Raw genomic sequence first — 18,988 nt, forward strand, 5'->3', positions numbered from 1 at the left:
CAGCTTTTCAGGAAATACCATGAAAGTCCATGACTTATAGCCATTTGTCTTTTTTGTTTAGGCATGATCTGACTTGTGGAGGGGTCCGTAAAGGGTGGCGTGCAAAAGCAAGGAACTAGGCAGAGACTGAGCCTGGGCATGCCTGTCATAGTAACTGCATCTTCAAAAGGTGTTCTCTACGCACAATCACTTTTCACTCTTCCTGAAGGCATAATAATGTGGGGTCTATTTTTAAGTGGCCATTAAAAAAAAAGCTGGTGCTCTTCTGGAACTGAAGAAGTCTAGTTCTGATGATGCCTATCAGCAGTAAACAAAAGTTTTAAAGGACAAATTACATCCTGAAGTGGTATTGGGGTATTTGGCAGGAAACACAAGTGTTTAGAGAAGACTTAACTGAGCTAACCAATAGAACAGTCTGAAATCATGGAAATGTTCTATGTATGTTCTATCCAATATGAGCATTTAAAATGTGACTAGCCTGGTGGAGAAATGAAATGGTAAAGTTTAAATTTAAATTGCAATGTTGATAGCCATACGTAGCTATTGTATTGGACAGAGCAGGTTTATAGCCATCACTCAAAGCTCACCAAGTCTGTATACAATACTTATTTTTCTCAAAATCCATTCTACAAGGAGATAGTTTTTAAACATGTGTACTAGTATTCATAACTATGTGATTGCAAAATCAGTGTGAGTTAAAAATAAATCTATTATCCACCAGTTGATACCATATCAAATTTGGTCTATTTGATCTATGGGCTTTTCTATGTTTGCTATGAACTTATAGAGAAAAGAAAAGAAAAAATTAAAAGGAAGCAATTAATTACTGCTCTATTTTGCAATCTGGATGTTCCTGACTTATGGTATCTGGAAGCCATAAGAAAAACCAGAAGAGAGAGTGAAAAACAACAATACAACAATAACAAGAATAGCTAGGAGTACTTGATGTGGAGGAAAGAGGTAAAGGATTAAAGAGCTGTGACCTTTAATTCCCATTACTGTTCAAAATATGAGGCACATGCATCAACAATCAGATTAAGGAGAAAGCTGGTAAATTTTAAAATGTATTTTGCCAGTAGAATGCAACCACTGGACCCAATAATTCTGAAGCTTCAAGGGCCCTTAAACATTATCCACTTCAAACTTTCCTGCAGACATATAAGTAATTCAAAGCCAGGGGAAGTAGAGCCTCAGTGTCCCTGAGACAATAGGCAAGCTTGGTCCTAGATCTCTCAGTTTACACTCTCTCCATTACGACTTTCACTCTGCCTCTGCTGAGCACAGACTGACCCTTGAGTAGAGAAAGAGCCTTATCTCCACCCACACATGTCCTAACCTCTGGTGAGTGGGAAATAAAGAGAATTTTAACCATGATGCTCTGCTTGACACAAAAGTTCCCTTCACTAATACAGCATTCCTAAGGACCATGCAATTTACACAATTTAACAAGGACAGCATGTGAAAGGAAATTACAAAAGAGGATGCTTTACATTGGGACAGTTTTTTTTTTTTTTCCTTTTTGTCTTTTTTACTGACCGGTAATGGGATCACGACCCTCGGTGTCGCGCCCGTACTGGGGACCGGCAACGGGATCGCAACCCTCGGTGTTGCGCCCGCACCGTGCTCAGCCAGTGAGCGGGAACCGGTCTCCACATGGGATCCGAACCCTCGGCGGGAGCGCCGCCGCACTCCCAAGCGGCGCACTCTCCAGTGCGCCACCGGGCCAGCCCAAGGGGACAGTTTTTGAGTTTAACATGCCCTTTGCTATAGAAGTGGCTTGCACTGTACTCAAAAGATACATGAGTTCAAGAGGCTACAAGTTTCAAAGCAAAGAACTACTCATTATGCTTTTGGTGACTCAATGGACAATGAAAAGATATTAAGATAAAAGTAAACAATTATTTTAAGGACAAAAACCAAACTATCATCCACCTTTTAGAGCTCAAACTTAGATATCATCTAGCTCAAAATTCTGATTTTACAGGTGAAAAAACTGAGATGGCAGATTTTAGATGACTTGCTCCAAGTCATATAACTAGTAAGTAGAACTGGATTTTAGAGGCAAGATTTCTGTCTCCAGGTTCAGAGCTTTTTGTTACTCTAGAAACCACAAAAAGATAGATATCAACAAACCAGAAAAAAAATGACAATTATCCTGCACATGTCATGATTGCTTAATAATGTGCATTATTTTCAAATTGATTCAGAGCTTTTTGTTACTCTAGAAACCACAAAAAGATAGATATCAACAAACCAGAAAAAAAAGAAAGAAAATGACAATTATCCTGCACATGTCATGATTGCTTAATAATGTGCATTATTTTCAAATTGAGTTATAATTTGACATAAAAATTTTCCATGGTTTTGTATGTAATTTCATGGAGCACTGATGGAAGAAAGAAAATTATGTTTCAGGAGTTATGTAAAAAATCAGGCAATAAATCCACTTTACTGCCTGAATTTTACAAACCTTCCTGGTTCTCAGATAATCATCTACAGATAAATGCCACACTATTGCTGATAAGAGCAAGAGATAAATAACACTGTGCATTTTAAATGTCATATACTTTGAATTTTATACTGTGCTTTTATAAACGAAGCAACAACAGAAAAAGAAAATGCTAAATAAACACAGTGAAGGGGCTTACATTCTGGTGCTGCTGGTCTTGTTAATGATAACAGATTTTCCTGTTTGATCCACATTGTGATCCAATCCAAAGTAAGCTGCCACACGATGGACAAGCATCCTCTGATATGATGACATCTGAGGGAACTTTTTATAATGATTACTGGAACAGAATACAAGAAACTGGAATCAGCATTTTCATTTCTTGCCCATTGTACACTTTACAGATACACACACAAAACTATTTCTCTTTCATCCAAACTGTAAGCCTCTTTCATTTCTGGTAACACTTAGTGTCTTCATTTCCAGACAAATTTTCCACTTATAAATTTATTGATAAAGCTGCAATAAGTATCTTTGTTTAATCATTGCACATTTCTCTTGCCAGAGAGAACTTAATGTCTGTTGGAAAATATTTTAGTCCATGATACCTTATCAACGAAGCCAGGCACAGGACAAATCTTATGACATAATTGGTAATTGCAGATGCCTATCTGGAGATGTGTCATTACATGGTTTACACTGAAAGCAGCACAATTATTTCCAGGCATAAATGACTGCAGCCAGCTGGAGCCCATTAAAAAACTATAATAAAAATGAAAAGGGTCGCTTCTTGTTACAACTACTCTATGCTAATCAGTGGCCCCTTGTTTATAGCCATTTTCTCAGGAATTTAACAAGCAGGAGCACACATGGTCCAAGCAACAATTCCCATCAGCATATAGCTCCTAACTCCAATAACATCTCCGTTTAACAAATCAAGAAACATATTAAACAATGTTTTATCTATTCCTAAATCTTTCTGGAATGAATAATTTAATCCAAATACCAAACTAAGACACATAAAATTAACCAGCATTGCTATTTAACATACTTGTTGTCACCAATGAAATCAATAATTTCCTGCTCCATTTTCAAGAGTATCATTCTGTCCCTGAAAAATAAATGTTAAAGTGAAGAGATTTTATGTACTTTCCATTCCAAAAGACCTGAATAGTTCATCACATGTATAGAAAAGACTAAATGTATGTGGCTACAAACATATATCTAATTCTTCTCTGGAATATGCTGACCACTTACATATTTTTTCATTTTTCTTAAGATCATTTCTGATTTCATTTGTTAAAGATCTTGTAATACCTAATAGCATATTTTAAATTAATAAGAAACTGGAACAAAGCAAAGACCAAGTATTGGCTGTACATGAATGTGTAACTACATTGAAACATAATGGTTTATTTGACATGAATAATTTTCATTCTCCATTTCTCCCACTTAATATCTCTCTGTTATCAGGAAAGCAGAGCTGGCAAACTATAATTTATTATTGGGTATCTACCCCGATATTAAGACTATCTATAAATAGCAAATATGCAAACCATTAACAGAAAAGAGGAAATAAAGGAGATAGTGTAAGATGTCAGGGAAGGAAGGTATCTCCATTTTACAACTGCCTTCTTGGAAGTGTTTGGACTAATAACTTTGTAATATTCTATTTAGTCCTTCTAAAAATAAGAGGCTTATTTAATAATTTACCTGGAATTATTCTTTAAGGTGTTAATCAGAAACTCGTGTAAGTCTATGCCTGTAGAATCCGTGTATTCTTGGCTGCAATCTGAAACAAATAGCAGGATGGAGTTGTCAGGAATGATTGTGGGAAAGTGGAAAACGTTTTCCCAACCTTTCCTGTTTACCTCCTGCTCAGGTAAATTTTAGATGAAGCCATTGGTATGAATTTACATGTTTAAAACTAGCAACCTGGGCAGTATATCATCAGAATGAAAATTAGATTCAGGGATGGAAAACACTGAAGATCCTAACTGTGGAAAGACCCATAAGTCAGGAGGGGAAGTGGGTACAGAGTGGGTGGGATGTAGGGTGGAGCCCATGTCATGAATTCATTCTGTACTGTAAATCTCCAAGGGCACAAACTCCACATGACAGGTAACCCCAGCCCTCAGAGAGAGAGCTCTCAAGAGTTTGAGATTCCATGGAACCCTTTTTCTCTTGAAACAGAGAAGGCAAAAAATGAAGTTGTTTTATGAGACTATCTAAATATTAATCAGTGCAAAACACAGGACAGCACTAAATATTTCCAAGTCTTCAAATCTCCTCATGCTGGCTAAAGTTTAATTTTAAAATTGTTTGAGGAACCTGGACTTCTTTACTCTTGTATACACCGTGGGTTTTAGATATTCAGCAGTAGAGACAACACATTATAAGCAGATATTAGAAACAGTTGTCAGTCCTCAGCTAATAAGATATTCAATTCTTTCTCAGTTATTAAAACAAAAAGTCTTCTCTAAAGCTATTTATTTATGGCACTCTTCATTTCAATTCAACTTACTATTGTTTTGTACAACGATATATATGGCAACAATTTGAAAGGTCTAGATAGTAGGTTTGTGGTTTTAGAAGAAATGACATTCTTTGGAAAACTACTGAAGTAGAAGTGTGTGTTTTTTAAGACAAACATCATGTGACAGTACATGGGTGTAGAAACCTAATTTATCTGTGCCAGGTAAAATGTTTATCATATATTCCATTGGCATATACATCTGTGCTTTGGGGACCACATCATTCATCAACCAAGAATTGCCATTCCACTATCTGTCTTTTACGATAATCATGAAAGTTAGGATATAAAATTGAGTATCATTACTGTTCACCAATCCACATTAATTGGTCTCACAAATGGGAATTAAGAGCAGGATTTATCTTTTCTCCTTTGTACAAGTTTGTCATTGAAAACAGAAGATTCAAATATGAATCTAAAGAAATTTGTGATTGTAAAAGTAAATGATTTTCTAGCTACACAAATAATGACACCATGAACAGAAAGTCAAGTTCACATCCTGTACACACACACATACTTACACATATGAAAGTATATGCAGAGTTTGGTGGGTGGTGTCTATGCACGTGAAATCTAGAATGTGTTCTTTGACTACTTATATGCCCAAATTGAGGAAATTAGGAAACATTTTCACATTCACCTTTTGATAACATTCTGATCTTGGGTTTTTCAGAGGTTTTATCTTTGTTTTTATCCTTTTCTTTTTCTCTTTCAGAGTCATCTTTGCTAGATTTATCCTCCTCTTGCAGGCTGGAAAAACTGGAAAGCTGTAAATGAATTGATTCCTGTTGGGGAAAAAATATAATAATTTAGGGCCAGATTTAATAATCTCTGTCTGGTTTCCATTTTGTATAGAGATTATGAAGTACAGGAAAATGAAAGCCAGGTGAAGATTTTTCTTTTTCTTAAATGGTAAAAATTAAACCTGTCAGAAAAATAATTGCCCTTTATGGTGAATTGAACTTCAGAAGTCAATGGGAGGTCATGAGAAACATCTAGTGCTAAAACTTTGCCTCATGAATATTAACCTCAACCAAGTTAAATTCCTGTAGATCACAACTCTTATTTTCTCTACAGGTTTATTTTTAAACACCTGGGAAAACTTCCTCTATCAGTAAGCTTGCTTCACAGCCACTGTCGTGTCTTTAAAAAAAAAAAAGGCTTCTGCAGTTCTCTTCTATAATTCCTTATAAGGTGAAATTGGTACAAACACAGACAGACAGATATTACATGTCATAATTACAGGTTGAACAGACATAAAGAAAGCCCTAATAGCCTATTTACAATAAAAAGTCTATTTTAGAACCATATCAGCAATGATTTCTACTATATAAGAAAGCAAACTATAATTACAGGAATCTTATGTGTGGATTATTATCATAATTGTTTACAAGTGTTATTGGTAAATCATTATAATATATAGTTACAATAAGCATTGCCATTTAGAAAAGGCAGCAAGTAGAATTATATTTTCCATAAATTATATATAAATATTTAATTTTATTTTTATATAAGTATCATTTAATTCTTTCCAAAATATGAGATTCTCTTGAACCAAAGCTAGATATAAGATTGACCACTGACAGTATTGGGGCTAGATCTACTTTTATATTTATTTTGTACTGAAAACAGACTATTTTGTATTAACTCACATATATCAGCAATTTGGTTGATAGTATGATTGCTGTTTGGAAGAAGAATCAGCCAAATCATGTTTTTTAGTTTTATGAAAAACTTATGCTATGATTAAAACTATGATAAATTAGCTAACATTAAGCCCACTCATTCTTATGTAAGAGTTCACTTGGTGGGAAAGCTTTCTTCCACTAGTGACATTAAAATTTATAATGTAGGAAAAAAAATATTTCCAATGACTAATAGTGTCTATCACTGAAAACAAAACTAATGCTCATTCTACATGTGACAAAACTGACACCTGTAACTCCTCAACCTGTGGCCAATCTGGGAATCTTAATGGGTTCTAGGTATACCTGGCTAATCTAACGAGAATAAAGCAAAAGTCCTCCAAACCCAAGTTTCATTTTTGGGAGGGGCTCCGTTGTGAACTCCTGGCTAGAATAAAAAGTCAGCATGCTCGGAAAGACACACGATATAAAGGGTGAAATAAAACACATTCTCACCATAAATATTTATCTTAGCTGGGTTTTCTGACTTCACATGTTTATACTGGGGATGGACATATACAAAATATGTCAAATTGAATGTAATTTGCTTATAGAGTTTTTTTATCATACAATTTGGGACAGAAATGTCTTAATCTGCAAAGGTTCAGGCTGGTTCTGGGGTTATGATTTGCTTCTTCTTCCTAAGGAAACCACTGGAACTTTTCTATCTCAGAAGATATGGCTGGGAGGGGGAAAGAACCAATTCATCAGTTGGTCAGAAGGGGAAACTGAGGATACCTGGGTTATGAAAATGGCCTCATTGTTTCTTCAAAACCAACTGAATCATTCAGCCTCTGTAAATTTGAATCTAAAATCAGAGAGGCTTGGAAATATATTGTAAATTCAAGGGCAGAGGCTAAGGACATCCACTACAAATAAAAAAAAAGAAAGGTACAAGCTGATGCCATGTGTTGACAAATAGTATATACGTGGGAAAAAAATCTATCTTTCCTATGCATAAATATAAATTATGGTGTTGAAAGAATACACAAAAGTGCTATAGAGTTGGTAAAAAACAATCTGTTATTTTTTAATATTTTTATTGATATGCTCAATAATAAAATACAAGTGTTAATAAATACATAGGTACAGGATAAGTTTATATCCAACAACAGTAAAAGAATGATTCAAGTCACAGTAATACACTGATAGGTAAATAGTATAACATTAGAAAAGCAAGATTCCTTTAACTTAAGGACAGACTGAACCATCAGGTATGGGTCTGAGATCAAGTAATACAGGTAGCAAGAGTTTTTCCCACACAGGAAAATGAAGGCAGTTTTCCAAATACTGTGAATATACAAACATTGGGGAAGCAATACAATCCATATACTGTGTACTTCTGCCAGTGTTCTCTGGGATTCAGTCCACACATTTTGTAAGTGCCGGTGGTACCTAATGAAGGCATTGCATATAAGCTCAAAGGTCTGCTTCTTTATTCTCTTAAAAAAGGAGCATGGCCACTTGCTTATATGTGCATCTAGGTATTTTCAGTCAGTCCCCTGCTCCCACCACACCTCAGCTAGTCCAAAGAGACGCTTCCAAGGGCTAATTCTCTCCTATAAAGCTAGTCTTGGGTTTCTGAGCTTGGAACCAGCAGGGACAAAGCACCGTTTGCATCTTATTTCTCTGCACCAATTGTGTGTAGAAACTAAACTTAGGTGCAGGGTGAAACACTATTATACAGATGATCTCTTAAAAAATTTCCTCCTGGTACCTTGTCAAATGGAACAAAAACCAAATTAAGACCATGAAGGCTGTCCTTCTCTGCCTGGCATTAGGAGTAGGGGACAACTGGGGTATTACTTCTCCCAGGGTCTGTCATTCTGCAGAGTTAACATATATCATGTGCAGTACATTACAATCCATCAATCAACATCGAATAATACAAGCCGTGATATTCACATTATTCCCCCTTTTCAATCTCCATTAAAAATAGAAGCACAAATAAAATGCTGAAGAAAAGCCACACATTTCTCAGAGCCCAAGTAAAATAAAGCATGTGTATGAGACACAGTAATGGCTACTGAAAGATAGCCTGTTCATGCCTTATGACATGAGTGGCATGTTAAGAAAATGACATTAGAAAAAAAAAATACTCTTTAGGACAAAATCTATAAGGAATTTATTTTTGGTCCTTTTAAAGAAAGTGCTCTCAATGCTCTTCTCAATGCTCTCTGTATCCATGAGGGGAATTCAGAGTGTTTCAATTAAAATAAGAAGAGAAAAGCAAAACAAACCAAATAACAATAGTGATATCTTAATCAATTTTCTCTCCCTGGGCTCAGATAGGTCATTTTACTTTTGTCTTGACTGCTCTCAGCCTCTGATAAAATAAGCAAAATTTCAGTAGCAAGACTTTTTATAAAAGCTAATGTGATGCCTAAAAGGCAAACAGAAATAAATATAATGTGAAGTTTCCCACTTTGTCATGGAAGAGTTTTGTTGGAATTAAAAATTTTAAGCCTTAACATTCTTGCTGTAAAAGGCAAAAATAAGAGTAAGGATGTGCAGTGATACATTAGTAATATTAACTTAAATTCACCATTAGCTTGGATTCATTTCTGGACAATTTTTGCAGTATAGAGAAATCTCCACCAAAGGCCATAAAAGTATTTCTCCAAGGTTCAATGCACCCTTTTCACTATTTCTTAAGTTTCATACAAGCCAACAGTTGTTTTTCTTATAGGCAAGTGCATTTTGGGGAGCTGAGAGGTAAGACATCTCCAATAAGGAAGGAGATGGGATACTTAGGGCTATATTTGGTTCAGCCTTATCAAGAGAGAGCCTTTGAGGAAATTCAGCACTACTGTGCTTACTTTTTATTTAACTTTTAATCTAAATTCTTTTGAATTCCTTTCCATTTGCAGTTTTCAGAGGGTCTGGAAAAAAACAAACGTAATAACACTCTGTGACAAACTGTTAAACTGTTTTAGAATGTCTCATAAACAGGGGATGAAGCCAGAAAAGGATTTCTTTCTTCCATTATATTTTTCTCCCCCAAAACACTGTTTAACACCAAATTAACAGTCATGCACACAAAGGTGGACCCCGTTCATGCAATTAGTGATAATGACAGGGGATATACCTGATCCTGAAGACTTTCACCTCCTGGTCTGGCTGACGATTCCTCACAGACAGCAAGACTGCGGGTCAGTTTACCTTTTCCTGCTCCTGACTGGGAAGGGGGAAAGAAAAGGAAAGAAAAGGAAAATAAAGAATACAAACACGAAACATTCTCAGGCTGTCAGATCATTCCTACATTCACAGACGTTCCCAAATCAGATTTGTAAGACCAGCTTCAGGTCTGCCGCTCAGTTCTGTTTACAAAGATTCAAAGCGTGAAATCTCTGTGTTGATGGGAATGGAGCTGATGGCAAATGTACAAGGATGAATTTAAGGAACACTCCTCGCAAATTGTGCCCATTGCATAGGGATCCCATGAAGAATGAATTGCTGCCATTTCATGAAAATATAAGGGAGGGACAAATGACAAAATTAATTTCCACTAAAACTAAGTTTGCAGGGAATTTGAATGAGAAGATGCTTAAAACGATAAAGAATGTGTACTAAATGACAGCACCTGTTTACTTAAAGGCAGAAATCAATTGATGAGACTAAAACATCTACTCCAAATTTTATTTAAAATAAAAGCTGAGCACGTGGCTACTCATTTTGTAAGGCACTATCAAATCTCCAAGTGTGAAAACAGAAGCCAATATATAAATTTGTAGCTATTTCAAACTCTAAGAGCAAGAAAGATACACTTGAACATAATGTCATTACAAGCATACAGCAGCAGTACAACCAGGATCCACCACAATATCTGCATACAACCATCTGAATTATAGCAAATCCTTGAATTCCAATGTAAAATATGAAATTTATATCCATGAAATCAGGTCTATTCTGAATCTCAATAAACCTACCTTGGATTTTCTTCTCTCTTGGTTCTGAGCCGCCAGCCGCCTCTGTATGTTAGAAACAAATAAAATAAAACAAGCAAACAGTAAACCAACATCAGAGAAGAGAGAAAGAGAGAGAAGAAAAGGTGTCACTACCATTGATATGGTGGAGAAATCAATAATAGCAATAGGCATTGTAACCACTAGGGAGAACTCCCCCTTCCCTAGCTTTTAAAAACTTTTGACCATGTAACTTCCAGCTGTCTCTCCTTGCAGCACCTATTGGAGGGGGAGAAAGCAGGTCGTTGAAGTCTTTTGGCTATTATGTAGTTATTGCCTTTGTTAACTGTTGGTATATAAAGAGTTAACACTTTTGTAGTTTAGTTCAAAGAGAATCAATAGGTACAGGTAACTTGCAAATACAGTTTGTTTTCCCTCTACCAAATCTCTTTCTTTTGTAAATCATGGTGTATTTAATCATAACGCTATTTCACTTTCTTCAATCACTCCCAATCCCCCCCCCTGCCCTTTTTAATGCTTTCTCACTTTGAATGGGAATTCTAGGGCTTAGGTTTGATTTCTAATAAGATTTTGAACCTCAGCATGTCCATGAAGTTCAACAGGGCTTATGTCTTTGATTTTTCTCAGTCTACCATGAACTGGGTCTTTATCTTTCCATGGAATAGCAAATCTATTTTTAAAACTCAGCTAGCCTAAAGCTGTCCCAGGAGAAGCCCTCCACTTACACCTTGAGGTAGTCTGAAAATTGATACTAGGATGCTATGTGCAAATTCAGTAATTAAATACCTTCCTTAGATATTTTTCATTTAAAGATGCATTTTAGAGTATGGTTCAGTCAGGGGAAAATGTGACTAATAATTGGGAAAGGAAAAGATTAGCATTACATATTTCCTAATCATGTAACTAGTCAAACTCGAAAGAAAGAAAGAAAAAAAGAAAGAAAGAGAGAGAGACAAAGAAAGAGAAAGAAAGAAAGAGAGAGAGACAAAGAAAGAGAAAGAAAGAAAGAAAGAAAGAAAGAAAGAAAGAAAGAAAGAAAGAAAGAAAAGAAATCTTCAAAGTATGGGCGTCAGGGTCTCTGCAGTCTCACCTGCAGTTCCAGTTTGTCCTCTTCATCCAGACTTTCAGATTTCACTATGCCGTTCTCTGGAGTGGCTGTCTCCTGTTCAGTCCCTCCTTCCTCCACTATCGTCTGATTCAGGTCTGCTTGCTCAGACATTCTCCCAGATGCAAATTAAAATAACAAGGTTTTACGCCCTAAAAGTTGAAGAGATCAAAAAATAAAGTTACTGTGGAATGAAGTATTTACTATTAGTTTTGAGACCTTTTGTTTCTTCCTTTTTATTCAAATTCGCATGAGTAACTCAAGCCAATTTTATACAAAAGGAGAATAAAGTAAAACAAAATCAAGTACCCAAGGCATACACAAGAGGCAGATGAGGTCACTCCATCCACACCCCCTCTACACACATGCAAACACACTTGTGAATTCACCTTTTCATCAAAATGGATCAACGAATCTTAAATGAAGACACCTAACTCCCACACAACTATCAGCATCCATGACCCACTATGAAGTAGAAGAAGAAAAGGATCACATTTTTTCAACTCTTGAGCAAATGACTCTCAACTTCTGAGTCAAGAGGTGGTATCAATGTGCTGCAGCATCTTTAAGTGACTCAAACATTATTTGCAAGTTTCAACCATAGACACATTTCCCTAGGTATAAACAATACAGTGTGCCTACAAAGGGCAAAAATCAATTGAAGAGGTAATAATTCAGTATAAATACTGAATCTAAATTTAGCAATAAACCTTAGAGGGTCAACATTTCCAGGCTTCAAACTGACAGGTACATTATTAAAAGCATAAGCCCTCTCCCAAGCTCCTGTCAGTTGCTGGTGCTGCAGGATGCTGCGGAAGGAAGACTTTGGCAGGTGGCTCTAATGAAGCTATTGCAACCGAGCTCCTCTACTCCAGGCTCACAATAGACTACTATACAGACACTGGAAATGGCTTTTCAAAGTTAAAGCCTGTTATTATTTTTTTCTCCCTACCTCCATAAAACCTGACACTTCCCCTTCTGATGTGCTGTCAAATGAGGCTCATGAATAATTTAGCATTTACTTCCTCCTCGTTTTTTTTTTAAGCCTTGAGAAAAAACTAAAGAAAGAAGGAAGGGAGGAAAGAAGGAAAGAAAGAGAATGACATACAGACGCTGTAGCTTAGAAAGTCAGTTCTTTCACGAAAATTCTCGAGCAGTGACTGCCCCGTTCCCGGTCATTATAATGGTAATTATTACTGGACAAATCAGTGTTTTGATATGTTTCTTTGGAGGGTGTTTAATTACCACTTACTAATTAAGTAACTATTTCCAACTGGAAATTAGAAACGTGAGAAAAATCTAAAACATAGAAATTTTTATTGTAAATTTGCTAAAATCTACTATGACAGGACAGGTGGTATTTAATGATATCTTTAAAATACACGGGCTCATTTGGCAAAGCATTGTGGGAATGTAAAAGAAAAAGTTTTCCTAAAGAACGGTGGTTTGAAACTCTAAGTGGCTACTGAGCAATGATTTTAGCATTTGGGAGGTTTTAGGATATTTCATCCAGTGCATTCTGCCAAACTTCTCATATTTCAGTGGCAGTCAATGTTTATGGCTATCAAAATCAAAAGTTTTGTTTCCCAAGGGCAAGCAACTTGTTTCTCAATGTATAGATTAGGAGGAGGAGACGGGACCTCTGTTGCTCTACCTTATTTTTCAGAGTGTTTTGATTAAAGAAAAAAAACAAAAACAAAAACAAAAAAACCCACCAGATAATGACCAGATTTAAAATGGAGTAAACAAATTGAGCTCTAATTTTCCAAACTACAAGCCAAATGAGTCCCTATATAGATCCTGTCCGTTACGGTTACATGCAGTGAACTGCTCTATGCAAACAAGCACATTTCTATAATAAAGAAATAATAATAATACTATACAGATGAGATGACAGCCAGACAACAAGACCTTTACCTTGCACGCAGAATTCCTGCTGTAGGTCTTGGCGACTTACTAGCGGCTTCTGTCGTTCTACACCGGGAAAATCCACACAAGTGATCAGAGACAACTGGAGTCCCATGTCCCCTTTAACAGTTCGGAATGCCCATCTCCATGCGATTCCTTTACACACTTTGACACATCATCGTCAACCTGAAAAAAGATGAAAAGTAAATAATAATAATTGCAATAATCATGGTAGGGTGAAGGACAAAATAAAGAAGACTGGGTTTCTAACACTAATGACCAGCTTCCAGCAAATCACGTTCACAGCTTGATCCAGCTCCACCTGTCTCAAGCTGCCTGCTTCTTCTCTAATGAAGGCTACAGCCGGCTGTTCAAGTCAGAACGGCACCCACGCAAGGAGCTAAAATTAACAATTGCATTATGCACCGCAGATTACTCACTTCAATTTTAACCTTTTTTAGTGAAATCTCGCACTTTGTATTAAAAAAAAAAAAAAAACAAGTTGTGTGTTTGCTTCAATGAGAATCAAGATCACCTAGGAGCAAAAAGTCTTGCCTCCTTTTTTAAACCAAAGCCTTTGTCTTAATTACAGATTTATCATATGATATACTTTAATGCTGGTTCTGTGACTTCTTTCTTTATGAAAGTTATCTCAATGAAGCATATTTAAAGGTTCTAATTTAGTAAGGTATTAGCTATAAAAATTAAAAAAGAAAAAAAGAAAAACTTTCGTAATGACATGGCTTAGAGAGATCCTTTCTCTCCACTTACAGTTTGGGAGGAAGAATTCCTAATATTCTGTTGCATGGTGAACACAATTCATAACCCTCCCTCCCCATTGGGATTGTCACCGCCAGCTGGGCATTCTGTTTGACAGCAAAGGAACACTGTCAGAGGGTTTCAACACATTTGCAAACTTCGAGCCTATTGAAAACAATCCATGCTATAATGTGCACTTTCTTTTTCTCACAACTCCTACAGAAGCTACGGCAAGACAGCTTGAATGCAAACATAGAGAAGGGCTTCTAATAACATTTGCCAATGCCGAGGTGTATGTCTATCCTTTTGCTGCCGCACACCAGCATGCACAATTCTTCCATCACATACCCACCTATGAAAACACTAAATGCATCCCACTTATTTCATCTGAAGTTTAGAAACCCTCTCCCTGTCCTCTTCGCTACTCCCTCCTCCAAGTTGAAATGAGCACAACTGGCTCCTCACAGGATTTTACTGTGACTATATTAATAATGTATTGGATTACAAAGCTCTTCGTTGTGCAAGAGAAAAACAACTGTTGAGAAAAGCAATCACTTATAGTCAATACTTTGTGGATTTATTTGTGTTTTATTAAGATGAGTAATTTGTCTTTAAAATATGTTTTGTTGTTAGAAATTATATAGCTATTGAGAGAGAAGCAAATATGTATTTAGGAAGAAATGGATTGCTAATCAACAGTAACTTTTGTTTTTCAATTTTTGGCTACTATAACTAACACTTGATAATAGAAACAGTCACCATGTCTTAAAATTAGGATATATTTAACAAGCCCATGATCTAATATGTCTTAGAATAAATTTCAATGATGGATGGAATTATCAAATGCCTTTTGGATTCTCTTTTTCTTTTCTGAAGTTGAAAGAAGTTATCACCTTTTGCCTCCTTTTTCTGACCCTCACTTAATCCAGTAGGTAAATGGTAATATGGTTTTCAAATCTAAGCCTTAGATGCATTATTCCAGCCTCAGTATGAGAATACAAGATATAATTCTTTCCAGGAAGAAAGAAAGAACAAACTGATATTCATGTAACTAACTCAAAGCATGAACAGCCTGGATAGATGTGTGTGCGTAATTACCAGGATGAGTTTTGAAATAGCACTGAGCTAGAAAGTCAGCGAGGTATTATTCTTGCATGCCTGAATCATAAAGTCATCATCTACCAAGATAAAAGAGAATATGGGCATATGGGGATGAGCAGAACATATGGATCACAAATATTTTTGTAACTGATTAAAATTGTTCTCTTTGCTAAGAAAGCAGTGCCAGGAAATAAATCCTACTCCAGCTTTCTGTTCGCCAAACTAGCCCGACTCATCCACTACCATTTATTCTTGATCTGTTCTCATTTCTCCCATTTTCACAAAGAATAAAAACTATTTTTAACAAATTTCTTTCCCCCCAACATTTGGTTAATATTCTGGTCAAATTTTAATTCTTATAGTTGGAAAGATGGAAGGAAAAAGAAGAGACTATATACAAATACACAAAATAAAAATTACTGTACTTCTTTTAGTGGATATATTATTTTAAACAAAATTTTGGGAGTAGTATTTAGCAAGGTCTGTCAATGGTTTGCAAAACAAACAGGGAAATTGATCAACAACACTGTAAGCTACCTACAATAAAGAAAACGAGTAAAACAATTACTATTTTGCATATTCATGCAGTTTCTTATTTCTTTAGCTTTAGAGTTGAAAACTTTAGAGTTGAAAACAGTAGCAGTTAGTATCTGGGGGATGAGAAAGAGAGAGACAGAGGAAAAAGGCACAATGCAAAGTATGAAATATTCTGTCTTTCATCACCACCAACAAAATAGGTGTGTCTTAATTGTGCATGTGTGTGTGTGTGTGTGTGTGTGGTGGTACATATATTAATCATTGTGCTGCCACACAGAGAAAGAACAATTAGGATTTGATGCAAATTCCTGCAATGATGTACTTCTCGGGGGATATCTAAATTGGGAATTAAAGTTGAATTTTATTAGCAAGTGAGGACGGTCACTTTTATTAGTCAGTTTATACTTATACTAAAAATTAGCATGGGGATGACTAATCAACCCAAATCAGTATAGGTACTTTTTGACAAAACAACACAGTCAAGATTTATTTATTTGGACAATTGAAATGTTTCTCCCATATGTACTGTTCCTTTTTTTCAGGCTGGTCACAGTTTTGCGAAAGAAAACCACTTGCATATTGCGGTGATATTAGTAACTTGTCAATTTGCCGCATAAGGCATATAAATAAGGCAACACCATATAAACCAAACATACAGCCCATTCTCAGAACAGTTATTTTGTTAAAGTTTAAAAACAATTTTGAACATGTAAGATTAAGTTTAATGTGAGCACAAGAAAAGTAATTGGAATGTAATCCCTTCAGAAATGACAGAGACAATGGCATGAATAGAGTGTACAGATGGATATCTTTACTAAGTCTGAAATTTTCTGAAGGTGACAAAAATATCAATGAGAAATTTTCATGTAAACATAATTTCCCGAAGAAAATTTTATCCTTCAATGCATGTATAAGAAACACTCAAGTAGGAGTTTTACCTTGTAATTAAACTCTTTTTGGTCAACCTAATGCACAAGAATTCTGTAAGATTTTTGAGTCACAATGCAAATGCCAAAATTACCAGAAAATCATCTTGGAGGAAAAAACTAGGAGGGCATTAAAGTAAAGGAATTTTCATTTTTTGTGTGTTTTAGGGAATAGATATATTTTATATTAATATTCCTGTTTAAGCTTTATCTAAGAGCTCAGGCAGTTAATAAACATGTAGTCACTCATATGTAGAATCTCACTTTTTCTACTTTAATTATAGTGTCCTGGATACAAATGTCACCTAGATCAACATTTGAATCCCAGCAATAGAAGGAACTGAGACCAAAGTTTTGGACAGAAGAGCAGCTCCATAATAATTATGAATGCCTTTAAAGTTAAAGAAGGTCTGATGTCAATAAAAACATCTGAAAGAGAAAGGCCATGTGCCAATGCTTCATTTTTCATTCTTAGAACAAGTGTTTACTGAGCCTTTACTATGTGCAGGGATGTTCTACACTACAACATGATATTCAGGTGAATTGACACTTAAAATAAACTTGTTTTTCTTCCTGAATATGACATAAATAAAAAATAAGCAAATTAACATACATACCTACAGATCAAAGGCAGAAAATGATAGTACACAAGGGGAAATTGGCATTCTGCTTAACAAAATTTTCTCTGATATATTTATGACACAGGTATGTCAGACTAGTTCTACGAATGTAACCTTCACCAATTAATACTTGACTCCCATAAGCACCAGTCTTGTCTTTGACAACATATGTTGCTGTTTATCCATCCAAAGTGGACATTGCAAGAATAAAAAGTTAAGGCAGAAGAAATAAGATGTTCAGAGAATATCTAACCCTCTATCAGAATAAAGGCAGGTATGGCCAATGTGCTCTCACCAACAAATAGTAAGAGACACAGTTTCTCACTGAAAAAGACAACTCTATAATTTTTTTTTTTCCTTAAAGCTTAGTCTGAACATAGTCTTGGTGCAATACAAATATCAGGCTGTCAGGAAGCTGGATAGAAAGCTGAATAAAATGTAGTAGTTGATCTGTAGCTTTGACACATCATTGGTCCAGTTTTTGCATATTTTTACAGTAGATAGGGAGAATTTTTCTGACCAAAATCGATGACAGAGAATAGGACTAATGGCCCTTGTTGGCTTGTTAGAAAATAAACAGTTCTAACAGCATTGAGGCTGGTTTTTGCTTGACTGCGTGACCACTAAGACAAGTTCAATGATTTTTAAATGGCCTCAAATTCCATAATCCATGCAGGTTAATAACCACCTTACATTTCCAACACATTCTATTAAGAATCTAGGCATCATTTATCCATACATAGGCTGGTGGTATCAACCACTAGTCAGGTGCAAACTTAAAAAACAAAAAAAATGTTCAATTACCCAGAGAACCACAGAGCTGCAGAGAACCTGGAGATCAGCTAGTCTAGCTGGCAATAAATCCAGTGACTTGGACAATGTCCACAATCATGCAGTGGTGAAGCTGGTCAAAAACACAGTCATTTGGTCTGGGGGTCAGAAGTCTTTTCAATAACCTGTGATCCTCTAGTGAAGTTTCTATTAGAAATCTAGACCATGCTTACTAAATCTAAGCAATTAATTACCAGGATGTTGCAAGACAAACCCATACATTGTTTTCCACTGGGTCACTATCTCCTTTCCTCACGAATGAGCCACACAGAAACTGCCTGAACATATCTTTTGATGATGGCATGTGTGTTTCTTCACTGGTTTTGTCCCCCCAATCACATGTCACATTTGGGTTTCTAGATGTTATCCTCAGTCTTCCTCTTTGATAGTCCTGAAAGCCCCAATGCCATAGCTCTCAGAATGCCTTAAACTTGGGGAGAGCCCGTGGCGCACTTGGGAGAGAGCAGCGCTGGGAGTGCAGTAGTGCTCCCGCTGCGGGTTCGGATCCAATATAGGGATGACCGGTGCGCTCACAGCACTCACTGGCTGAGCACGGTGTGGCCGGTCTCAAAAAGGACAAAAAAAAAAAAAAAAAAAAAAAAAAAAAA

The 18,988-nt window shown here is 36.0% G+C and overlaps 1 protein-coding gene across 8 annotated transcripts in view; it reads right to left on the minus strand.

Moving 5' to 3' along the window:
• Positions 1–281: 281 nt before the first annotated feature.
• The window catches only part of ARPP21 (cAMP-regulated phosphoprotein, 21kDa), a 57,551-nt gene continuing 38,844 nt past the window's right edge, over positions 282–18,988 (minus strand). For 2 of the 8 annotated variants that reach the window (XM_008591997.1, XM_008592000.1), the window contains exons 2-10: positions 13,616–13,792; positions 11,684–11,850; positions 10,597–10,638; positions 9,756–9,845; positions 5,623–5,767; positions 4,163–4,241; positions 3,501–3,560; positions 2,649–2,789; positions 282–297 (exon numbers count right to left, since the gene is read on the minus strand). In XM_008591997.1, the coding sequence (XP_008590219.1) occupies positions 282–297; positions 2,649–2,789; positions 3,501–3,560; positions 4,163–4,241; positions 5,623–5,767; positions 9,756–9,845; positions 10,597–10,638; positions 11,684–11,812 (702 nt within the window). In that variant the 5' untranslated portion in view covers positions 11,813–11,850; positions 13,616–13,792. Of the gene's footprint in view, positions 298–2,648; positions 2,790–3,500; positions 3,561–4,162; positions 4,242–5,622; positions 5,768–7,672; positions 9,550–9,755; positions 9,846–10,596; positions 10,639–11,683; positions 11,851–12,087; positions 12,930–13,615; positions 13,959–18,988 lie in introns of those variants that run through there. The other 6 variants (XM_008591999.1, XM_008592001.1, XM_008592005.1 and 3 more) reach the window with 6 other exon arrangements.

Source organism: Galeopterus variegatus, unplaced genomic scaffold (genome assembly GCF_000696425.1).
Source record: "Galeopterus variegatus unplaced genomic scaffold, G_variegatus-3.0.2 Scaffold7489, whole genome shotgun sequence".
Taxonomy (NCBI): Eukaryota; Metazoa; Chordata; class Mammalia; order Dermoptera; family Cynocephalidae; genus Galeopterus; species Galeopterus variegatus.